The sequence below is a fragment of the Vombatus ursinus genome, unplaced genomic scaffold (assembly GCF_900497805.2).
Source record: "Vombatus ursinus unplaced genomic scaffold, bare-nosed wombat genome assembly UNPS02014817.1, whole genome shotgun sequence".
Taxonomy (NCBI): domain Eukaryota; kingdom Metazoa; phylum Chordata; class Mammalia; order Diprotodontia; family Vombatidae; genus Vombatus; species Vombatus ursinus.
Genome location: NW_020954595.1, coordinates 14897715 through 14922345, shown reverse-complemented (window position 1 = coordinate 14922345; position 24631 = coordinate 14897715). Strand labels below are relative to the sequence as shown.

The following is a 24631-nucleotide window of genomic DNA, read 5'->3' as shown; positions in this document are numbered from 1 at the left end:
TGGTTTGGTTTGGTTTTGTTTTTTTTTTTTACAATGGGATAATGACATATTCTGGGGATTCAACAAGAACAAACATTTTCCCCACCACCTGGATTGCATGCTCTCGCCATACCACGTTGGTGGCTCAGTCTGAGCACAGTTTATACATCGCACTGGTCCCACCTAGTTCCTGCCCAGTTGGCGTGGTTGCCCAGGGGTTCCTCTTCTCAGCTGTCTCTGGGCTGACTTTTCTCTTCTAGGGAATCAGTGCTGGAATGGTGGCAAACTCAGCATGCATTCAACTGTTGAACTCCTGGACATCTGGATGGCTCTGATGAGGTCAAGAGGTTTAGGGGTGGGGCAGCTAGATGGTGCAGTGGATAGAGCACCGGCCCTGGATTCAGGAGGATCTGAGTTCAAATCTGGCCTCAGCACTTACTAGCTGTGTGACCCTGGGCAAGTCACTTAACCCCATTGCCTACCCCCCCCCAAATAGTACAGAAAAAAAAAGAAAACTTAAAGAGGTTTAGGGGTGCTGGAACCCCAAAATTGTGACACATGAGTTCTGCCTGAAAGAATTTAACCTAAGCCTTCTTTCAGCCAAAGACAAGGTTTATTAAAGATCTGCCATTATTAGCCAGACTCTTAAGGAACCTGTGAGTTATTGGCTAGATTGTAAAAATCTGAGCAGTGGCTAGATTATAAAAATCCGAGCATCTTAATGAAGACAAGATGGACTTTATATACAGAAAGACGATGGGAGGGATCTAGTGGTGGCCAAGCAGTCTAAGGGACTGTGAGGTAATAGAAAGCCAGGGAGCTGGACCATGTGGCCAAGGGAGAATGGGGCCTGGCTAGGATTACAGGTGGGAAGTGGTGGGGGGGTGGGGGGGCATAGGGAGGTAAGACAATGGAGGGCTAGGCCAGGTTAAGGGTAACAGAGAATTGGGAGATTGGCCATAGCCACAATGAAAGGCCAGTTGATGGGATTAGAGCCTCAGGGGAATGTCAGAGATTTGGCCCCATCAGCTCCCTCTCCTGATCTTTAGAAACTCAGGAGTGCCCACGCTTTAACCCTGCCACATAAAATGAAATAACAAATGCTAGAGCAGAGGCCCAAAGCCCATTTCCCAGGAGTCACCTGACGGCCTGGGAAGGCCTCTCCCCCTGGGTCTCACTGAGCACTGCTAGGGAGGGGCTGAGCCAGAGCAGAGCTCCACTGAGAGAGAGGGATAAGGAGACACTTTCATGAGACTCGGATGAAAAATGCTCTTCACCTCTACAGAGAGAACTGAGCAGCTCTAAATGCAGATGGAAGTGGCTTTTTAAAAAATGTCTCTATCTTTGTTGTTTTATTTTGTTTGTGTTTTCTCTTGCAACATGGCTAATATGGAAATACGTTTGGCATGAACTCGTGTATGATTGAAATCAAATTGCTTGAGAAAATTTAGAAGTCAAAATTTTAAAAAATGATTAACTTTTTTTTACATGTGATTGGGAAGTATTTCATGAAGCAAGTAAAAACAATTAAGAGAGAGAGGAAGAGAGAAGGAGGAAGGAGAGAAAGAGAGACTAACTTCGGTTCTGTCAGAGTCCACCATGTGGTACACCAATCAGAACCAGCACGAGAACATCCACACACACACACCAGCATTTCTCCAAGACACGTGCCTTTCTATGACACTGTGATTCCCCTGGAAGCGGGTTCCACAGCCTCTTCTAGGTGGAGAGTCGTTGGGCTGGGAACACATTCATGCACTTTGGGCACGGCATGCTCTGTTCTGGACGGAGCCAGGCTGACCGCTTCCTTTCGTGGCCAGCTACTCCCTTAATGAGCCATTCTAGAATTTTGCCAGGAACCCAAGTCAAACTAACTGGTCCATAGTTTGTGGACTCTGTTATTCTCTTGCAGATTTTTGAAAATCAGCACGACAGTTGTCCTCCTCCAATCTCATGTCACTGCTCCAATTTTCCACCATCTTCCAAAGCTAGTGCCTCTAGCAGTATTCTTTCCAATATTATTGATGGTGGCAGTGGTCTTGGCTCATTCTTTTGCAGCCTCAGGCTACAGTTCTTCTAGGTTGGGTGACTTAAGTCCTGCCACGGCAGCTACAGGTTCTCTTACCCTCTCCTTACTTGTCTTGGCCATTGACTCCACACACCATCTTTCCCTCTCATTTCCAGTGTCCAGGTCATTGTTCTTTGTAGACAAACGAGGCGCCTTTCTCCCCTTGTCTGTCAGCACGGTCTCAGTCAGTCCAATCTGCTGAATCTCTTTTTCCTCTAAGTGTATTTAAAGTAACCGACTCTTTTTAGCTGTCCTTGGTCTCTCTTGCCAGCCTGAGCTTATTCTGAGGGACAGCGATGGAACCTGGACCCCTAAAAGCCCCTGAAACTTTTCCAACAACCCAGCCCCTGAGCCCAGATCTCTGGTATTTGCCTGAGGCACCTGGCCCTTCCAGGTCAATAATCCTTTCAATTGTCCTTTTGATGAGGTCTAGAGGTTTAGGGGTGCTGGGACCCCTAGATCACGATGCCTGAATGAATTCAATCCAAATCTTCTTTCAGCCAGAGAAAAAGTTTATTAGAGATAAACCATACAGGCCAGACTGTTAAGGAATCTGAGTATTAGTATCGCCCGTAGGGATGAGTGTATGAGAGAGTCTCAGTGTTTAAATGGGGGCCAGGGTGGATCTTATATACTCTCAAGTAATTTTGGGTGACCAGAGGAGGGGCTGGCAAAAGGGTCTAGGTGATTTAGGGAGAATTCCAATTGGAAGGTCTGAGAGATTGGATAATGGGAATAGATAGTGAAGGCAGCTGGAAGGAAGAAGTTTGCAAGGCATCTGAATAAGATCCAAAGGTGAGGCTTGGGCTTTCAAAGGAAGCTAAGGGGAGTCCATAAGGAACCATGGTAAGAAAAGTTTAAGGGTTTTCTGGGGCCCGTAGACAAATGGGAGCCAGATTTTTTTTAGGCGAGGCTTGGGCCCATACCCCATCACTTTCATTGGGGCTGCCCCCCAACCCTTCATTCTCTGCTACCTCTGGGTCACCCCAGGCTATTTGCCACTCCTTAATCCTATCCAGATCTCACCACAGTCTTTCTGTATAAAAGTGTCCATCTTGCTATCATTAAATGGCTCAGATTCTTCAAATCTGGCCTGCTTGTCAATACAAGCATCACAAATGCACAGGTTCTTAAAATCCTTGTCTCTGACCAGAAGGCCGCTCCAGAGATCGAATTCTTTGGAGGCAGGACCCCTGCCTTTTGCCCTTGAATTTTGGGGTTCCCAGCAGCCCCAGACTGTAATGTGAGCATTCCCAGCTCTATTTTGGGAAGGAATAAGCATTTATATGGCGCCTACTATGTGCAGATATTATTTCATTTGAACTCTCAATAGCCCCGCAAGGTAGGTGTGCTGTTATGACCCCCATTTTACAAGAGGGTAAACTGAGGCAGACCTGCCTAGGGTCTCCCAGTTAGGGAGTACCTGAGGTTGGATATGAACTCAGGTCTTCTGGATTCCACTACAGCACCTAGCTGCCTTGAGAAAGGACTTTCATCCACCACTACAGATCCAAGAAAGCCTGCCTCAGTGACTCGGGCAGAGTCAAGCGGAGTTGGGTTTGCCTCTCCACCTCCTGGCTCCCCTGGGGACTCCGCGGTCTTTGCAGGAGCCACCGACCCCTCTGGGTTCCGGCCTTTCCACCCGGTGGCCCTTGCCCCCTGCCCCAGCAGGGGTCCAGCGTGCAGGCAGCCCGGCCCAGCGGGGGATGCGGGAGCGAGTCCCCCCCCCCCCCCCCCCCGCGGCTCTGGTCTCCGCCTGGCCCCGCCCCCCAGCACCAGGCCCGGCTGAGCCAGTTGGCCAAAGCGTCTGGGGCGGCACGCAGCCCTTCTGCCGTGCCAGGCTCCCCGGGGGTGCAGATTTCGGGGTCCCGCCCTGGCAGCCTCCCGATGACGGAGACATCGGAGGGCACTGGCGCAGGGGCACGGGTGCTGGACACCACCATCAACGTGACAGGCACTTCCCAAGCGTCTGCTGTGTGCAGAGCAGTGACGCAACGACGCCGTGGGACCTAGGAGCCCTGGGTTCAAATGCCTGCCTCGGCCCCCGGAGCTGGGTCACGTCAAGGACTCAAGAGTCTGGCCCACAACTTGAAAACTGGCAGAGGCTGCAAGAAGTTGCGCAAGCGCATTGGGGACAACCCTTTACATGTCTTCTGGGGACGCCGGGGTGGGGACTAGACTGCGCATGCGCAAGGGCGGCTTCAAGGACTTGTGGGGAGAGGCTTCAAGAAGTCCGCGCAAGCGCATAGATAGCAGCCCTTCCTGCGCCTCCAAGCTCGAACACTTCTGGGGATTCTGGGCTGGGGAGGAGTCCGCGCACGCGCCGTGGCGTCGGGCCCCTCCCCATGTCGCTCGGATTTTCCCCTGGTATTGTACAGCATGTAAGAACGGAGGAGGTGGGGGGGAAGAAAAAGAAAAAAGAGTGCACGCGCACGCACACTGCGTGTGGGGGGAAGAGGTGAGAGGGTAAGCAGCGCAGCAGTTGCGCATGCGCACTCGATCCAGGCCCTTTCCCCTTCTCGTTTCCGTGCTCCCCCATTGAAAGGAAAGCCTGGGCGGGGAGAACCTTGCGCACTCTCACATTCTCCTGGGGGGGCGGGCCTCTAGGGGAGGAGAGCTGTTTGCGCAGGCGCTGCTTCTCCGGGCCCCGCCCTTCCTGCGGTCGTAACGTGTCACGGAGGGCGGTGCTGGGCCCTGCCGGCCACAGGCGCATGCGCGCGCTGCCACGCCGCTACGACGCAGCCTGCGTGCGCGGCCGCGCGAAGGCGAGAGCGGAAGTGCCGAGCTGACTGACGGGGCCGGGCTGTAGGCGGCGGCGGCGGTAGTGACGGCTGCTTGGGGTCGTCGCGATGGCGACGTTCGTGACGGTGCAGCTGAAGAAGGCGGCCGAGGTGGACGTGGCGCGGCCGCTGAGCAAGTTCATCCAGCAGACGTACCCGGCGGGCGGCGAGGAGGCGGTGCAGTTCGGCAAGGCCGCCGAGGAGCTGAACCGCCTGCGCCGGGCCGCGCTCGGCCGCCCGCTGGACCGCCACGACGCGGCGCTGGACGCGCTGCTGCGGTGAGGGGGGCTGGCGGGGGCGGGGGGAGCCGGGGAGCGCCCCCCCCGCCCCGCCCGGCCGCGCCCCGCCCCGCCCTCCCGGGAGCCGGCCGGTGGGGGCGGGGCGGGGGCCGAGGGCCCGACGCGCAGTTGTGTGTGGGGGCGGGGCGGCCCCAGGGAGGAGGAGGTGGTGGTGGGGGGCTCCGGGGTGAGGTCCCGGGCTGACGCCGCCGGCCCCCGCGTCGGGTGGGTCACTGCCCCCGAGGAGTCCGGGCCGGCCGGGGAGGGGCCTGGGTTCCACGCGTGTGTCACCCGCCTTGCTGTGCGGTGTTAACGTGGGTGAAAGTGTGGGCACAGTCCAGAGCAGCTGCACACGCTGTGGAACAGCCGGGAGGGGCAGTGGAGCCGTCCTGGGGTCGGCGTCCTTCTCATCTGTGTCACCGACTGCCACCCAACACTGGGAGGGAGGGAGGGAGGGCATGATGGAGCCTTACTTGGGCAAGCTCAGGAGTAGCGATAAATGGGAAGTCTTCAGAGGTATGCTGGTGTGGAGAGACAGTTCTGAAAAGGAGCTGGGGGTCTTGATAGCCTGCAAGCTCACTCTGAGTCAGCAGGGGCTGCTGAAGCCCAGGAGCAGGAAGGTCACAGTCCCCCTGCCCTCCGTCCCGGTCAGATCTGGGCCCTGTGGGTTAGGAAGGGGCAGCCAGGGTGGGGGAAGGCCCAGAGTCCAACGTGGGAGGAGGTCTGGCCCGAAGAAAAGACTGGGGGACAGGAGAGCAGTCTCGGAGTATTCGAACGCTGTCAGGCTGCTCTTTGAGAGGATGGTGACCCGTGGTTAGCAGTTGTTAGGGTGTGAACTTGTTCCCTTTCCTTCAGAGGACGGTGCCAGAGGCAGGGAGGGCAAGGAGCAAAGAGAGACATGTTTTGAGGCTTTCTCTTGATGTTGGGGTAACTGGCACCAGCAGGAGTGGACTCCCTCCCTCGAGGGTGGTGAGGCTGGCTCACCCCTTGTCAGGCCTGGGAGGGTGGGGAGTAAGAGATGGCCGCTGAGCTCCTCACCCAGCTAAATTATGCCAGGCTAGTCTTTGGAATGTTTTGGGAAGTAAGTACAGTCTGATCCACAGTGTATCTAAATCCCTCCGATCGTTTATTTTCGAAGTTTGGACTTCCTGTTAAGCCACATAGAGCAAAGTCCTGCTCCTCTCTGATGGCCAGTGTACCTTGGGAGGTTGGTCCATAAGAGACCATATGGGACACAGTATTTCCTGCTGCCTCAGGGTATCCCCTGAGACCAAGAACAGGCCACAGTCTGGCCAGCAGCTTGGCGCTATTCCCCAGAATATTCCCTTTGAATCCTCGATTCTAGAGTCCATCTTGTTGATGGCCTTTGTCCTCTGCTCTGGCACCTGCAGCAGGCCCAGGAGGACTAATATTGAGCTTCTCTGGAGGGAACATGGATTCCCCCTTGCTTTGAGCCTTCCCATCCAGACTGACCTTGAACTTTTTTGAGAGCGGGAGAGGAGAGAACCCTTTTTCCTTGGAGATCTGGTTACTTTCTATGTGGAAAAGCATCTTTACTGTGATGAACCTGTAGTCTCCCCCGTGGGGGTCCTCCTTCGCCTGTGAAGATCTCAGTCATTTCACACCTCCTCATCTTGTTCTTTTCTTTCATTTAACCCCACTTGGAGCATTTACACAAGGCCCTGGTAGCTAAATATTTCACCACCAGCAGTCTACAGAGAGGGGAGAATAGTGACCTGGGAGCCGACATGCTCAACTCATGGGACAGGTCCCTGGAGGGAGGGTAGGAATGGGCCTCAGGCTGTCTGTCTGTCTTACCAGCCAGCTGTGCCCCTCCTGTCCTGGCATTCAGCCTTCATGGTCTTAGTTCACATGGGCTTCTACTCACCACACTTTCTCACTGCCCTTGCAGTCACCCACAGATTTGAGCCTTTGGGGTGGTGATGTTTCATGATTAGCACTTATGTAGCATCCCAAGGAGATGACAGGATGGGGTTTGCGTCAGGATCCCAGGAGGGGATCGGGCCTGCTTTTGCCTGTCTTGTCACCTCCTGGTCCATCTCACTGCCAGTCTGTGGTGCTTCTCCAAGCTATATATACTTGGCATACCTTGGTCCTGCGCATCTTTCATCCTCCTTGTTCTTCCGGGATGACTTTCACAGAGGAAGCTGTAGCGCCCGAAGGCTGGTTACATGTTTCTCCAGTTACTAGGGGTCTCTTGGTAGCCAAATCAGTCAGTCTTTTCTCAGTCCTCATCTTGCTCAGCTTCTCTGCAGTATTTGATTGGATATTCTCCCTAGAACCTCAGAGTCGCAGAAGCCCCATCTCCTCTAGAACAAGAAAAGGCTCTCGGCTCTGACAAAGGGTTTGGTGGAAGAGACACTAAAAGTGGATGCATCCACAGTTTGCCTGCCACCTGAGGACCAGCAGGCCTTGCTCTCTGACTTGGAGCCGAAATCTCTGTGGCTTAGGGACTCCTTAAAGCCGGGGCCTGTCTTGCTTTTTCTCTGTCTCCCTAAAGCTTAAGCCCACGCTTCTGCACACGGTACCTGCTTAAGGTACCTGCTTTTTCCTTTATTCTCTATTCCCTGGGTTTTCTACTTTCTTGGTTCTATTTCCTTCTCTCCCCTCAGGTTAAATATCTCCATGCTTGATTCCCAGATTTATATATTCAGCCCCAGGCTTTCTCCTGCCCTCCAGTCTCACTTTACCAGCTGGCCTCCCAGGCATTTTAATCTCATACTCAGCATGTCCAGAAAAGGGCCCATTCTCTTTTCCCCGCTCTTTCACCCCTCTTTTGAACCTTCTTGTTTTTGTTGAGGGCCCCACTATCCCTCTGGTCAGTTGGTTCACAATCTTGGGGGACCCACTCTCCCACACGTGTCAAATCGGTTGCCAATTGTTATTGATGTAACCTTCACAACGTGCCTTGGGTCCATCCTCTTCCCGAGTAACATGGGGACCAGCCTCCTTTAGGGCCTCATCATGTCTTGCCATGGCCTCCCTGCCTCCAGTGTCTCATCTCCACAGTCTTAGACTAACTGATTTATTTCAAAGGTCAGCCACAAGTATCTACTCTGATAGAATGTAAGGTCCCGAAGGACACGGAGCACTCTTTTTTTGTCTTTGTCTCCCAGATGCCTAGCACAGGGTTTAGGCACTTAATAAATACTTTATTGTCCTATACAAATAGGAACATTGGGAACACTTCCCTGGCCTTGGGGAATCCTCTTATTTTAGCCTCCTCCTTAATGCTTCAGATACCTGAGGTGTGCAGGCAATAAACAAAAAGTTTATTGCCTCCAGCTTCAACTCTCTCCAGTATTTCCTCCACCTAAGTGATAACCTAAAGCTTAGGTAGCTCTAACCCAGCCACTCCTGATCAATAAACTACCTGGTGCCTCTAGGAAAAAATAACCCTTTTTGTTATTTTAAGTTTGAATCATTTTGTTGTTTCAGATTTCTGAAAACTAGACCTGTGATTTTATCAGTGTAGGTAGCAAAGAGAGGGGCTGGATGTGAGAGATGTTATGTTGTGAAGCTAGAAATGGCAAGATTTGCCAACTGTTTGGCTGTGTGGGGTGAGGACAAGTGAAGAGTCCAGGCTAATGCTGAGGTTACAAATCTGGGAGAATGATGGGGGTTCCTTCAGCCAGAAATTGGGCGGTTTGGAGGGAGGGGGAAGATGATGAGCTCAGTTTTGGATGTGCTGAGGTCGTGATGCCTTCAGGAATAGGCGGTGTGGTATATGTTTATTAGGCAGGTGGTGATGTGGGAATGAATCACGGGGGAGTTATGGGGGCTGAAAGGCAATGAGGACCCAGGACTGTGTCCTGGGGTGGCTTGGGGCCTGGGATGTTCCCAAAGAATTAGAATTGCCTGCCTTTGGGCCACTCCCTGTCCACTCTTTTGTAGTCTGCAATGCATGAATTTTTTTTTTCAGGGGATAGAGGGACTGTGGGATTGATTTTCACCTGTTTACATTGTAACTTCATGTGCTCACTTAATTTAGTTGGTTCTGTTAACATTGTGGGAGATTACAGAGCTTTAGTGATTGGCCTTATGCTGCCCCTGAAATGAAGGCCTGTCTGTCCATTGATTATCTGTGGTCTGCTGGGGATGTGTAGTGGTGAGTCGTTGAACCTGACAGTCTTCTAAGAATTACGATCGACTGTGACTCACGGATTCTGGGCTCCATAGAGAAGTACACAATGGATGTGAACAGGCCTTGAACCCAGGACTAACCAGGCCTTGCACGGAAGAATCTGGGCAAAGGCTGTTGTTTGAGAAATTGATGATGGAGAGGGGAGATGCCCGTGGCCTTGGGATGTCCTGGGAAACCAAGGCACGCAGCACTTTGAGTGGGTTCCCCACTCCTCCCTGCCTTGGGAGCTCATAAATCCCACTGGAGTTTCTGTTAAGAGGGCCAAGGGTGAATTAACTGCTGAGGATAAATTAGATTTGAAATGTACAGAATGGGTTGGAAATGATGTGCAGTTTCTCACTGTTGTAGTTACTCATTTTGGTTTTGCTTTTTAGGTATTATGATCAGATTTGTTCCATTGAGCCAAAATTCCCATTTTCTGAAAACCAGGTAAAAACTTATTTTAGTTTGTTTAAAAACTATGGCATGTGAAATCATCCACTCGATTCTGCCTATGGCATAGAGAGCTGGAATTGGGGGCGTGTGTGTTATTACTAATGTTTTGTGAGAGGGAGCCATTATTAGGGATGTTTTTGAAGGATGCCAATTTGATAGAAGTACCTTCTTCCCCTTGAAATTTGTGGTGGTGAAGCCTGGGGCCCGTCTGTGTCCCTTCTGTCCTGCCTGTGCCACTAAGACTCTCCTAATTTTTTTCTTTAGCCCATAAGGAATTATAGAGCATGATTTCACATGGAACGTAGATGTCTCCGCCAAGTATTTGGGCCAGTTTCCTTGTGTGCATTTTCTTAAATATGAAAGAGAAGTAGGATGAATCATTTCAGACTCCATACCAAGGGCTCGACATAATTTCCTTCTCCAAGGGCATCTTGGATGTTGACCATGTTATGCATTTTTATTCTTATGTTTTAGAAGCTTAATAAGTCTTCAGTCAGGCCAGGAAGCAGCGAGGTTGAAAACACTGGCTTGGGGCGTGGCCGTTAAAGTGACCAGTGTGGTTTATTGCTGGGTTGAGTGTGGGTTCTTTCTCCTGGAATGGGGAGGAGGCCTCACTCAGAGGCCACTTCAGGCTGGTGGGCAGGTGTGCATTTTTCTATTTGGATTTTGGGCCTGATGATTTCCTTGTTTGAGACCATTTCCTTTAACCTTTCCCCTCCCAATGGGCCTCATCTCCTTCAGGGATTGCTTTTCCGTTCTTCCTCAATATAGATCTGCTTGACCTTTACCTGGAAGGATGCTTTTGACAAAGGATCGCTTTTTGGAGGATCTGTAAAACTGGGTAGGTACTTTTTATGAAAATAAATTCTAGGAAATGTGGTCTAAACTTTCTGTTTTTAAGTTCTGTTACCTTCCTGACAGAGGCTGTTAGTGGAATCCCTTGTTGATGGGGAAGCAGCCTCTCCATCTGTACCTTAGTGGGTCTCAGGAGTTGCCTGAGACTCAGAAAGCTCTTGTGACCTGCCTCGTGAGTTTCTGAAGTGAGGCTTGAATGCAGGTGTAGCTCCTAATGCCTCTGTCTGTGTTTCTGTGGTTCCTTCTCCACCTGCTTCACGTCAGCCCCATCTTGTGGCTGTTGCCCAAATCTCTTGCTTCTGGCGGCTTTGCTTTCTGATGGCGCTTTGGATCCTCTGCCTTCCTGGTATTGTCTGTGGCTTTTCCATTGGTCCCTCCTAGCAGCCCTTAGCCGGTTATTGTTGGGAAAAATAGCCAAGAGTGAGGTAGAATGTGTCCAGTTATCACCATTCCTCCAAACTACTTTCTAATGTATTAAAAAAAAAAGTCCAATTCCATTTTTCTCCCAGAAGGTTCTGGTCCTCCAATTCCCATATAGTTTTTAAAAAATGGTATTTTTTTATTACTTTTATTTCCCAGTATCCCATCTCCTTGTAACAAAGAATGAAACACAGTCCTGCAAGCTTAGCCAGTACCTCAGCTGAGTCTGACATTGCATGCATTGCTCTGCACTGTCAGCTCAGCACAGGAGCAAGATGTCATTTTTCATCCCCCTTTTTGAGCCAAGCTCAGCCATTATAATTATCCTGAACACACCGAGGTCTTTGGTTTGTGTTTCCGCTCGGTGTGGTCTAGTGGAGAGGGAGCTGACGTGTCCCAGGCCCCTGGCACTGACCTGTGTGGCCAGTGGGAATTCCAGTGAAATCGCAGACTGTTCCCATCTCCTGCTCACTTAGAGTGTTGATGAATGAGGGTGGTTTTTCCTGAGGTGGCATCATTTCATCAGGGTCTTCCCACGCTTTCCGTTGTTTGTTGCAGCTCCGTAATAGCCCGGTGCCTTCCTGGACTGCAGGTAGGGTAGTCAGTGGGAGAAATGGGTGTACAGGTCCCTGCAGAGCTGTCTTTAGGAGGGATGGGGTTTGGGTTCAAAACTTGTACAGTTACCAGCCAGGGTTTTACTGAGCATCCCTCGGATGGCGAGATGAGAGATGCTGACAGGTACCAGCTGCATAGACACCAGCTAATCCCTCTCTTGCTTTTTTGCTCTTGCTACTGTTCCTGCTTGCATCTTTCTTCTTCTCCTCTTTCCCTGCCACCCTTAGGTCTAACCCTCGACCCGCTCGAGTCTGGCCCGAGTGCTCTGTCCATGGTGACTTTTTCCTTCCTCGTCTCCTGTGGCACTCAGAGTGGGCCCCATCTGCAGCACCTAATTTAGGAGTGTTGCATGTAGTATAATTAGAAAACATTTATGTAATATGTGTGCATATTTCTATATTTATAGTTATTAAACCTTCATTTTTGTGAGTGGAGCTGAACTGCCCCAGACACAGCCTGTTGTAGTGGCTGGGCAGCTGGCCTTGGAGCCGGGAAGACTTGGGTTCAGGTCCCATTTTTGACACGTCATGACTGGATTGCCCTGGATAGTCCCTAACCCTCTTAGAGCTCTGCGCTGGGCAGCTCGCTACGACTTTGAAGTTGTAGAGGGGACGCCGACCTGCATTGGGAGAGGGTGTTTTCCTCCCCAGGAGTTCTCTATACCAGTGAAATCAGAGAACTCTGGTCCCCTCCCATGCATTATATTGTGTGTGTGTGTGTGTGCGTGCGTGCGTGCGCGCATGCACGCACAGAGGGTTATGAAAAGGAAGGGCTGATAATCTCCGTGGTACAGAGCCTAGTTGTCTTTTTTTGAACCTGAGTGTTTTGGGCTTGACTTTATCTCTGTTATTCAGTACAGCCTTCTAGCCTGACAATGCTGCTTTTGGTTTTGGCTTTTCCTCGGCCGTGCTGATGTTGAGCTCCCCTGCCCCGTAGAACCATTGACTTCTTCCTTCTCTTGCCTCCTGTCACCTGCTGCCTTCCCCTCTGACCTTGCTGTTTCTCCTTTGTATGCGCCTGTCTGGTGGTGTCACTCTCTTCTCTGTGTTGTCCTCTCCAGCATGGGGACTTGACTTGTTTTCTCTGCTTAGCGATGTCTGGCTCATCTCCCATCTTCGGTCAGCACTTGGGAAAGACTGTTTTAGAATTACTGGTTTGCTAATCCTCATTCCAGCTTTGGGTCATTTGCAAATTGGTTTGGGAGGTTATCTGTACCATCATCTAAGCCATGCTTCAGAATGGCTGCATGGGGCTAATAGCAGCAGATCTCTTGGGCACTTCCCTGGAGACTTCCTGCCAAGCTGTCATCTTGCTTCTCACCATTCAGCTCTGTCAGAGTCTAGCCCACATTTATTTCTCTGTCTGTACAAACAGCACGAGAGATATTTGTTGAATGCCTTGATAAATAAAACCTAGGGAAACTGTTTTCATTAGAGAAAGCAATGGGGTGAACTTTTTCTTCTCAAATTTTGTTATTATTTTTTTTAAACAGCTCTTGCAAGTTTAGGCTATGAAAAGACATGTGTGTTATTCAACTGTGCGGCATTAGCGAGCCAGATTGCAGCAGACCAGAATCTGGATAACGATGAAGGATTGAAAGTCGCTGCTAAGCATTATCAGGTAGGACGGATATTCCCTCGCTGACTGTGACCATGGCATCTCGAGACTTGGATGACCTTGAAAAGGACTCCCGTTTTTCTGAGAACATTTTCTATCCCTTACACAACCTATGACTCCCCTCCATGAGATTTCTGAAAATATACTTGTATCTGGTTTGGTTTTTTTTGTTTGTTTGTTTATTTGTTTGGGTTTTTTTGTGAGGCAGTTGGGGTTAAGTGACTTGCCTAGGGTTACACAGCTAGTGAGTATTATGTATCTGAGTCCAGATTTGAACTCAGGTCCTCTTAACTCCAGGGCTGGTGCTGTATCCACTGTGCCCTAAATATACTTGTATCTGAAATGCCCTTGGGGGAGGGGCGTTCCCTCACAGAAGGGACTTCAGACACTCCCCAGTCCACTTAGCCAGCCTTTCATTTGAAGGCATCCCATTTTGCAACTGGATATTTTTTTTAAGTCTGTGCAGGTTGTATTTTAGGTGTGCCTCAGCCTGGGCCAACTGGACTGAGGCCCTTGCCAGCCCGGTGTTGCCAGGTACACAGCTGTGGCCTCTCAGCCTCAGAGATGCAGTAATGCTTCCCCTTCCTTTTTTAGTTTTGGTTTTCAAAAGTGTTGATTTCTTTTCTCTCGCCCGCCCTCTCTGCTCTGAGAAAGAAAAATAGAGCTTTTGTAGCAAGTGTGCCTCTCCCTGCCAAGCAGATTCCTCCCAAATGTGCTGCCCTCTCTGAGGAGGTGGGAAGCAGGCTTCCTTATTGGTCCTCTGGTGTGGCTCGGTCATTGCCCCATTAGGGCTCTGGCCACGCTGGTCGTTTTTATAATGTCATCTCAGTGGTCCTGCTTCTTGCATTCTGCATCTCTTGATACAGGTCTTCCCAGGCTTCTCTGACCCAATCCATTTCATCGTTTCTTTTTTTGTTTTTGTTTTTTTTTTTTAGGCAACTGGGGTTAAGTGACTTGCCCAGGGTCACACAGCTAGTAAGTGTCAGATGTTTGGTCTGAGGCCGAATTTGAACTCAGGTCCTCCTGACTTCAGGGCCAGTGCTTTATCCACTGCGCCACCTAGCTGCCCCCACGTCATCATTTCTTACAGGCTTGTATTGTTCAGCTGCTACCCACTGGAAGGGTTGATAGCCCCTTCAAAAAGCTGCCACAAATATTTCTGTAGCTACGAGTTCTTTTCTTATTTAGGCCTAGTAGTGATATGATGAGGTCACAGGGCACAGTGACTTTGGGGAGGGTAGAGTTCCACATTTTTAGTGTTGTTCTCGCCCCCCCCCCCCAACTCTTTCTCCCTGCAGCCCTTCCCCTCTCATGATTCGGAGCCTCCTTTGTCCTCTGAAAGTCCTGCTCTCTGCTTGACCTCCCTCCATAAGACCAGGCCGTCCTGTCCTGACTTCAGCCTCCCATGCCGTCTGTGCCCCTTGGGGCAGGGGGAGGCTCTTCCTGACTGCTCCTCCCAGATGCTGCTCCTCCCGTCTCTAGAGATTTTTGTCACCAGCATCTGTGTGCCCCCAGGTCATCTTCCCTCTTAAAAACAACTTAAGTGATGCTCTTGGGGCCCCCCTCCCAGTCTAGTCAGCAGTACGCCTTGTAACAAAAGAAAACCCAGTAAAAACTAGGAAAGAGCAGTTCCTTGGTTTTCTTTCAGGAGCAGGGAAGCCCCTTTTTGTCTACATCATTGTGTTCTTGGCCTGTTGGTGCTTGATTCTGCTTGTCTCCTGTCGTGTCTGTTCTTACCAAGCTGCCTTTGGTTATTTCTCACTGCACAGTAATTGAGAGTTCGTCATGTTCTTTTGTCATAAAATGTGCAAGGGTCACAAGACCTTTCTGCCTTTGCCCTGCTGGGGGACCATGCCCAGTAGGGGCATTTCTGCCCTGCTTGGTCAGACCATTTCCCAGCTCTGCGCATTCTTGGCTGTCTTGAGCATTTGACTGGATGTGAGTTGGCATCATTTCATTTCTTTTAGTGGGTTGGAACCTTTTTTTCATGTGGTCTGTGAAAGTTGCAGTTTTTCTTTTGTAAACTGTCTCGTTTGGCCACTTTAAACCCATGGTGGATTGGCTGTTGGTCTTAGACATGTGTGTTCATTTTTCTGTGTCTGTTGGATGTCAGACTTTGCCTCAGAAGTATTTGATGCATTGATTCCCCCCCCCCAGTTGACAGCCTCTTATCTTAGCTACATTGATTGGATCCATCCACAGCTTTTAAATGTGATGTAATTGAAATTATTGATCTTTTTTAAGATTCCAAGCTGGAAGAAGTCTGCTGGTACAGTACACACTTTTTACAGATGAAAAAGTGGAATCTCAGAGAAAGTGCTGTTATTTTCCCAAAGTTACAAAGTGGCAGAGATGGGAGGTGAGAATTTCTCCCTTGTTAGGGAGCTCAGCCAGCTCTGGGGCATGATCTTCTTTAAACCCCTCAGCTCTGCCTTCACACTTGGGGACTTGACCCAGAGGCGTGAGGTGGCTTCCCTGTGCCTCTGCCTCCTTAATTCCTTAACCTTCTTCAGCTCCGCCAGCGAAAGCTTAGCTTTGCCTCAGTGCCATCCACAGGGACAGTCATGCTGGCATCCAGGAGCCTGGCTTTGAGTCCAAGCTTGGCTGCTTACTGTCCTTACAGTGACCTCCAGAAAGGAGGCAGTGTGACCATGGGAGCCCTGAGACCCCTCAGACTGTAGATTTGTGTTTGCACCTTGGATCTGTCCATCCTGGTGCCACATTCTGCCTTAAGCACAGGGATGCAGTCCCTGCTTGCAAGGAATTTATTCTCTGTTGGTGGTGTGTGTGTGTATATGTACATATGTACATGTACCTATGTATACATGTGTGTAGCACGTCAGAGAGAAGGCAACTGCATCCCATGTGGTAAGGGATAGGGAGTGCATTAGCAGTCGGGCCCAACAATGGTGCCTTTTAAAAGGTGGTGCTTGGGTGCTGTGTCTTGAAGGAAGAGAGGGCATCTGGGCTGAGGAGAGGCAGTGGGGGAGCCTGGGGATGGTCGTTTGTGAGGAAGTGGAAAAGATGGAGTGTTGGGCTAGGGGAGTGATGATCAGGAAACTGGAAAGTTAGGCAGAGGCTGGGTCATGAAGGCCCTGGGAGGCCCCACACGGGAGAGTGGATTCCACCCTCAAGTGGCCCCATTGATTAGGGGAGGGGGTCACATTTTCAAATGTTTGCCTAAGGAAAACAGCATTGGCGGCAGTGGGTGGCACCTTAGGGCCGACTGTGGCAGTGATCTTGGTGAGAGACGATCAGGGCCTGGCCAAAGGTGGGAGCTGCGGGGGAGTATGAGTGAAGGGGTCAGATCGAAGAGGTGTTGTAGGGCAGCTGATTGGATGTGTGGATGCGGGGAAGTGAGGACCCCAGACTAATGCTAATGCTGAGATCCCGAACCTGCAAGACTGGGAGCAGATGTTGGCGGGTTGGTGGGGAAAGGTAACAAGTTCTCTTTTGGATGTGTCATGCTTGGGACGCCTGCAGCTGGAAGTGTCCAGTAGTGAGTCGGTGCTGCTGCCTGGAGCGCAGGAGAGAGACTAGGATTGGATGGATCGATCTGGGAGTCATCTGCAGAGAGATGATACTTAAACCCATGGGAACTGATGAAGGCCAAAGACAGAACCGGGCGGGGGGGGGGCTGGTGCTCTAATCAGGGGTGTGGATGAAGATCCAGCAAAGGGGACTGAGAAGAGTGGTCAGATAGTCAGGAGGAGAAGCAGGTGAGAGCAGGGTCCAGAAAACCGGGGAAGGGGGAAAAGGGCAATTTATACCGTCCCGCCCTCCTGGACTTGTGAGAGGAGCATCCTGGGCTTCCTTGATGGAGAACTCTCACACTGTGTCAGTCTCTGACAGCGTCAGTGGCTGCAGAGAGGTCAGGAAAGAAGGCTGAGCATTGAGGAGAAGATGGTCAGATTTGTCAATTAAGAGACCCCTGGTAACTGGAGACGACAGTTTCAGTTGAACTGATGCTAAAGAACATAGTAAGTTTGGCTGACTCGTACAATGAACATCACAGTGTTTTGTGTCTACAGAAGGATTTTAATACTCACTGTGTCCTTTTGCTGAATCTGCCTGTTGATTCAGTTTGTTGTTGAATGCACAAGATTTCGATGTATAGTTGTTAATTCTTCATCATCCTGAGATGTCCTGCTTCTGTCGTGTCGGCATACCTCTGCTCAATGGTCCCTTTTGCCAGGTCTGGCCTTGGTGAGGTGCCTACGTTTCCAGTGAGGTCTCCAGGCCAATGAAGCATGGTTATTTAGATCTCTTAGATCTGTTTCTTAACTGGGGGACACCTATGGCCTGGTGCTAGGTGCATTCTGGTATTCCATCTCCATTTGGGAAATTCTGTAATTCTGAGACAATCCTGCTTTTCAGGAGGTTGTTTTCTTGGTTGGAAACTGTCATTCTCTCGATGGGGACAAGACGCTTGGGCCCATTGGAAGGGGGAATTTCCCCAAACCTTTTTGGGGGTGGCTGGGGGCCCAGCTCTTCAGGGCTTACAGGGATGATTTTTGGCCCGCCTTTCTCCTGTCTTCAGTGCTCCAGTCTTGCTCTTGTCTTCCCCATGGCAGCAGCGGTAGCGGCAGCTCCTCTTCCTTTCTGTTCTCACTAGTCCTCTTGCTGCGAGGTGCCTTCTTCAGGCCCCTTTGCTTTGAGCAGCGGGGCCTGGTGGACATGTCCAAACTTAAGCCGTGCTTGACCTGCTGGCCTTTCCGTCGCTCAAGTGAGCTCTCTCAGAGCTTGCACTTTCTGCACCCGCCCCTGGAGTGATGACCAGCCTCTAGGACCACCCCAAAAGAGAGAGCTGACCCACAGGGCAGGGCTGGGGAGGCCGGTGTGGTGCCCATGTGGTCCCCTGCCATCTCCAGACAACACCCTGCCCACTGTGGGAGGAGAGAAGCTCTTGTGCTTTGTCCCCGTGCTTCCACCTTTCATATGACTCTTATTGCAGTGTTTTGACTTTTGTAATTCGGCTGCTGTCCCCACACGTGTCTGCACACCCACGAAAGGCCTTCCTCTTCTTTTGCAGTTTGCTAGCGGTGCCTTCTTGCACATCAAGGAGACTGTTTTGTCTGCGCTGAATCGAGAGCCTACCGCCGACATAGCTCCAGATACCACAGGCACCTTGAGTGTCATCATGCTGGCCCAAGCCCAAGAAGTGTTCTTTCTCAAAGCCACAAGAGGTGATTTAGAATTTAGTCCCGTGTGTGTGTGTGTGTGTGTGTGTGTGTGTGTGAGTGTGTGTGTGTGTGTGTACGTGTATGTGTGTGTACGTGTATGTGTGTGTGAAGTGCCTTCCCTGGCCTGGGCGTGGGGCAGCTGTGGAGCAGGGTAGAGCCATCAGTCAGTCTGCAGATGTCTACTGACCATTGCTGTGGCTGCTGGACACCAGAGAGGCCAAGGCAGATGTGGGTCTGTTCCTGCTGTCAGTGAGTTCACAGTCTAGTTGATTGGGGCGTGCATGGGTTGGGGTTGGGGGTCTGAAAGGCCTCCTGTTGAAGGGAGTCTCCAAGGAAACTGGGGGTTCTGAGGTGGGAGGAGAGCAAAAGCCTGTAGGATGGAGGATAGGGCATGCGAAGAGAGAGCCCGCTCAGGGCTTGGAATGCTGCAGCAGGGAGTGTGGCTCTTCCCCTCCAGGTGAGAGGGCCGAGTGGAAGGTCAGGCAGGAGAGTGGCCGGAGCAGGCTGGGGGAAGGCTAGATGGGGGCGGGGGGGGGGGGGGGAGAGGCTGGCTGTAGCTAGTCTAGGGGAGAGGCAGCAGTGAGGGCTTGGTTTGGGATGGTAGGATTCAAAATGGGAGCCTGGAAGTTGGGGCTGCTGATGCTGTAGGACGGTCAGGGCTAACTGTGGGGGTGGGGCAGGGCAGGGGCAAAGGCTGTGCCATCAGCCAGAATCAGGAAATGGGGTGGCCGTGCCGGGGCCAAGGGCAGGGTTGGGGTCGGACTTGCTGGGCACCATTTGGGTGGAGAAGAACGTGATGCCATCGACTGGAGACTAACCTTCCAAACTGGGGAAGGGAGTAAGTCATGTAAGGGAGTATGGGGAGCTGGCACACCTGTGTTTTAGCCAAGCCGCCCTCTGGGAAGGTGCCATCTGACTGTCATTTGGTATGTGTGCTAACTAGGTTCAGGACTGTCTGAGTGCCCTACTGCCTTGATGTCAGCATAAGCCTCCCAAGCAGTTTGCCTTCTCTTCTCTTCTCTTCTCTTCTCTTCTCTTCTCTTCTCTTCTCTTCTCTTCTCTTCTCTTCTCTTCTCTTCTCTTCTCTTCTCTTCTCTTCTCTTTTTTTTAATATGCGGCAATTAGGGTTAAGTGACTTGCCCAGGGTCACACCACTAGTAAGTATCAAGTGTCTGGTATGAGACCAGATTTGAACTCAGGTCCTCCTGACTCCAGGTCCAGTGCTCTATCCACTGCGCCACCTAGCTGCCCCTTGAGTTCTCCTCAGGAGGAGGTGGGCTCCCCCTCCTTGGAGGGCATCGGGGGAGGTGGGGTCCCCCGTCAGCTCTGAGCAGCAGTGACCACGGCTGGGGAGGGGAGAGAGGAGGAGGAAGAGATGGGGCACTGAGCCCACACAGATCCCAGCTGGAGAGAGCGGGGCCTGGTTGCCGAGGGCATGACATAAGGAAGGCTGGGGTGGTGAGGCCTGAAGCCATCAGGCTGTCACAGACATTTGAGTGAGGGTGGAAGGCAGATGGAGCAGGAGGGGCAAGTGGAGGACGCAAAGAGAGTGTAGCCTTTTTAGGACTTGAGCTCATGGAGGGCGCTGAGGGTCTCTCGAGCCTGTCCTGGCTCCCTCTCACAGAGCTACGTGAGCTTGCTTTACTCGTCCCCAGCCTCTGAATCTCCAGTTTCCTGGAAGGCCCCCTTTGACAGGAGGCCTTTCGGGCCCCAACTCCAGGCATGTCCCTGCATTCCAAGCAGGCAGGAGGGCGATGGGCACTTGGATCAGTACAGAAAACACGATCATTTCAGACTTTGCTCTTTCCTGAGTCCCCCTTGGCCCTGGCTCATTCTGATAGGCCCCTTTGGCAGTGGTGATGGGGTCAGGGGCAGGGCCTCTGGGCTTGGCAGCCTTGCTCTCCTTGCTGTTGTTGACTTGGTGGGTGACCTCAGTCCCCTAGTTGTGGCACTCAGGCTGGTCAGCTCTATGCTGGGCTCTCTTCACAATGCTTTTGGAATGCTTTCAGAACTGCCATGCTCATGGGTTGCAAGTTAGTCGTTCTCTTTTTCCTAGTGGCTAATAATGGACATTTACCTGTTGATTTAAGACTTGCAAAGAGCTTTATATTATACCATTTGAGCCTCATGACAACCCTGTGGGGTGGGTGCTCTGGTTATCTTCATTTTACAGGTAAAGAAACTGAGGGCAAGTGAGTGAGTTGGGTCTGACTCAGGATTTGATCTCAGATCTTCTTGGCTTGGAATTTGATCCAGCCTTGACTTCACTAGGTTGCTTCTTAGGACCTTACATTCTAGTGAAAGCTTGCCCTTAGGGGCACATTTCTAATGTTGCTTTCTTAATCTAACAGGCATATTTTGTCTTGATGAAGTAAGAAGAATATTAAGTTGGAAGTCAGAGGATCTGAGTTCAAATGCCAGCCGGCCCTCGATTGGGGTGGGGCTGTGCATCTATAATATCTCTCTGAGTCATCTCAGGGACCTCACTGCCTCCAGCGGCTGTGACAGGGGAGGGAGGGTTCACAAAGTCTGAGGCACTCTCACAAGTTATCCCTGTGGAAAGTAACTGAAGAACTGCACCAAATGCTGGCCCGCCATCTCTTGTGAAACCAGGGTCCAGGCAGCGAGCCAGCTGAGGACGTCTCGACTCTGCCAAGGAAACTTTGGTGCCCCAGAAAGGAGTGATTTATGATTGTGCAAAGCGTGGAGCCATTCTAAAGGCAGGATTATGGAGCCGTGTGTACGCATATGTGTGTGCTCAAGGATACACTCGTTGAGGCATAGAATCGATCTTAATTCAATGGCCCCTCTCTGCTTCTCTATTTCAGATAAAATGAAAGATGCCGTCATAGCAAAATTGGCCAATCAAGCTGCTGATTATTATGGCGATGCGTTCAAGCAGTGTCAGTACAAGGACATCCTTCCCAAGGTTAGTTGTTCTGAATGGGAATAAGCCCCGGTTAGTTTTTTTCTGGTGTTGGAGTCTTTGGATGGATCTTTGGTCTGCGCATATCATTGAAGACTGGGTGAGGGTTAATTGGGAAGCTGTCTTTGTCTTTACGGTTCTAGAGAATGGGGAGCTTAGTGCTTATTTGGACATGTTCAAAGACTCAATTTTTATTTGAATTGTGGGTTTTTTTGATTTTGTGTTTAGGGGATGCCTTTGTCTTTTAACTCGTTCCTAATCCTGGTTTCTCAGTTCAAACTTATTCTTTCCTAGAAACTTCTCTTTATCTGTGTCTTACCATTTTGTCAGATCAAGGAATCGTAGGACTTTGGATTCCCAGAAGTTTGGCAAAAGCACAAATTTTTAGCATGTTGATTAATTCCTACTTAATTACACGCTGAAGTGTATCCAGCCAGGCCGTAAGCCCCAAAGAAAGCCCGAGGCCTCACCATGTAGTCTCTTGGTAACTGGACCGGAGTGAGGTATGCTGTCTGCTTTTCAGAAGGGTCAGTCTGTCCCTTGGAGGATGCCAAGCTGCATATCACAACCTTAGGGATTTCTTGTAATGTCATCGCACAGACATCGAGCTGTGGCCTTGATCTCGGATCACGATGTTCTTGACAAGCTTCTGGTACTTTTTTAGTTGAGATATTAAGGGTTTCCTGATGCCAATACCAGACATTTACGTTTCAGAAGAATGCAGGAAACTTGTCCAAGGGAAACCAAGAAAGCCTGTTGTTCAGATCGCGAGAGTCTTGGGGTTGTTCTTATCAGGAATCACCATGTTGGTCCAGAAGTCTTGTATGGGGACGTGAAGAGCAGCCCTTTTTTACCCAGAGGGTCGCCATGAAGTGGCCGTACTGCTCTGTGCCAAGCACCGGGCACCTCTCTGTCTACGGGCTTGACATTGCAGCCAGTCTGCTGCCCCTCGCGTTAGCCAGAAAGGAGGGAAGGGGGGATCCCTTTGGGATGCCAGGGGACTGATGCTGGGCAGGCCGCGGCCCTTGGGCCCCTGGCTCTGGCCTGGCGAGGTGCCCCTTGGGCCGTGCTTGGTGAAGGGCCTTGGGGGGCTTTTGTCTCGGCTCACCAGGCTCATGAGGTGTTGTCATGTTGTCGCGTCTGCAAGTAGCGATCCAGGGAGCAAGGCAGAAAAGCGCTGATTTCTAATTTTTGTTGTTTGGATGGAGTAGTGGTGGCTTTATATGGTGCTGTGTGAGCACGCTGACCTGGGACTTCAGGCCTGGACCTGTTCTTGCGTCTCAAGGATGCCTTGCAATCAGGCTTCTGGAGAGAGGTCCTCTCCTCTGGTGTGAGCCGAGAGCAGTTGTTTGTCTGCTGGGTGGGTGTGTGTGTGCATGTGAGAGAATGAGAGAAGAGTTTAGCTGGGCTCTTTCTACAGCCAGATCCTCTCGTCCTCTTTGAGTTTCATTGTAAGTGGGGACTTGTTTTCTTATCCGTGAGTGTGTGTGTGTGTGAGTGTGTGTGAGTGGGGGGGGCAGTTGGGGTTAAGTGACTTGCCCAGGGTCACATGGCTAGTAAGTGTTTGAGGCCAGATTTGAACCCAGGTCCTTCTGACTCCAGGGCCAGTGCTCTATGCACTGCGCCACCTAGCTGCTCCCTTACCCTTCTCTTGGAATCTCTTGGTGATGGAACTGCTAGCTGTGTAGTGGGTCACAGCTGGCGTGGGGAGCCCTCCTTTCTCTTCTGGCATACTGGAGTTTTCCCTTTGTAAAGCATTGGCTGCCCCCATGGCTTGGTCACCGTGGGTCTTGAGGTCCAGACCGGTCCAAGAGAACGCTGGAAGAGCTCTCCTCGTCGGAAGAAGAAAGCCCTCGAATCCCCTGCACGCGGTGCCTCCACCGTTGTTTCGGCGACTTTGCTGTTCCGGCTGCTCCTTGGCCCGTTCTCATTTCCTCTTCCTTTTTTCCTGCCTGCATCCCATGTCGTCTGTGGTGGGTTTGTGGTTGGACTTTGCCCTGGTCAGCATCTTTCTTTGCAGGAGGTGTTCCCTGTCCTGGCTGCGAAGCACTGTGTGATGCAGGCCCATGCCGAATACCACCAGGCGGTGCTAGCCAAGCAGCAGAAGAGATTTGGGGAGGAGATTGCCAGGCTGCAGGTGAGCTGGCTGCCTCAGAGGGACCTTTGGGTGGCTCTCTCTTGCCTTCTTTTGTTTCCACATGTGTGTCTTCCCCTCCCCGTCGAGCCATCCCTCCCTTGTGACAGAAGGTAAAAAGGTGGACAAAGAAGCCGTTTGGCCGAGCTGTACACTATATGCACCTCAAGTCCCGTTCCCCCTCCCCGTGAAGAAGGTGAGGAAGGAGCGCATTTTCTCCTTTCTTGGAGATCCATCTTGGTCATTAGAATCCCACTGTCGCCAGGCCTCCCCATGTTTCTTTGACCACCCTGTGTTGTAGAGGGTGCCTGTAAACCCCACCCTCCACGTTCCAGACAAAGGTGCTGTGACTCCAGAGGTTAAGTGTCTTCACTGAGGTCACACAGGAGGTGTTCTCAACTCCCAGGCCAGGGCACTTTGGATGGAGAGAGTCTTGGTGCAGTGGAGTCTAAATGGGAGGTCCGAGGAGTGGGCAGGGGACATGGGTGTTCATGTAAGCAGCAGGTGGCTCAGGGACTGGCTTTAAAGTTACAAGGGAAGGCAAAGGAACAGGCCCCAAGTCCTGGGCTAAGGAAGAGTGTGAGCAATGTTACCTTTCATCCTTGTGTGACTTCAAGCAAACCCCTTACCCTCTCTGGGCTTCAGCTACCTTCTCTGTAAAGGGTAGCAGGGGCTACCCTTGACTTGTGGGGAATGAGATGCCTGTTTTCTTGTAGAAATCTACTAGATTTCCAAGCCAGTTCACCGATAGGCCTTTTTTGCCTCTGCTCTCCTCCCGTTTTTTGGAACCGTCCCTTGGTGGGGAGGACTCCCTCAATCCATACAGATCAGCAGCCACCTTCTCTGACCCTCAGTCTTTGCATGGTCTTTGAGAGTTGTCTGGGGTCCTGATGGACAGGTCTGGGCCCACACAGGCCAGACCTGTCAGAGGCCAGTCAAGGCAACGAGCGGCCGTTTAGCCCTGGCAGTACGAGTTCAGGGTTGCCCCATGTGGTGTGCCCTGGGTCTGAGTGTTGCCTTGAACTGGGCGCCAGACGAGATCCAAGGCATGGTAAATGGGTTGATTTAATTGGGATATTTTCTTTTCTTTTTAATTAATTAATTTATTTTTAGTTTTCAACATTGACTTCCATAAGATTTTGAGTTTTAAATTTTCTCCCCTTCTCACTTTTTCCC

The 24631-nt window shown here is 51.2% G+C and overlaps 1 protein-coding gene across 2 annotated transcripts in view; it reads left to right on the top strand.

The window, feature by feature from the left end:
- The first annotated feature begins 4881 nt into the window (after positions 1 to 4881).
- PDCD6IP (programmed cell death 6 interacting protein) overlaps positions 4882 to 24631 on the top strand; it is a 31020-nt gene continuing 11270 nt past the window's right edge. For both annotated transcript variants that reach the window (XM_027835767.1, XM_027835768.1), the window contains exons 1-7: positions 4882 to 5105; positions 9645 to 9699; positions 10477 to 10546; positions 13088 to 13215; positions 18245 to 18398; positions 21224 to 21324; positions 23342 to 23458. In XM_027835767.1, coding sequence (XP_027691568.1) covers positions 4897 to 5105; positions 9645 to 9699; positions 10477 to 10546; positions 13088 to 13215; positions 18245 to 18398; positions 21224 to 21324; positions 23342 to 23458 — 834 coding nt within the window. In that variant the 5' untranslated portion in view covers positions 4882 to 4896. The remainder of the gene's footprint in view (positions 5106 to 9644; positions 9700 to 10476; positions 10547 to 13087; positions 13216 to 18244; positions 18399 to 21223; positions 21325 to 23341; positions 23459 to 24631) is intronic.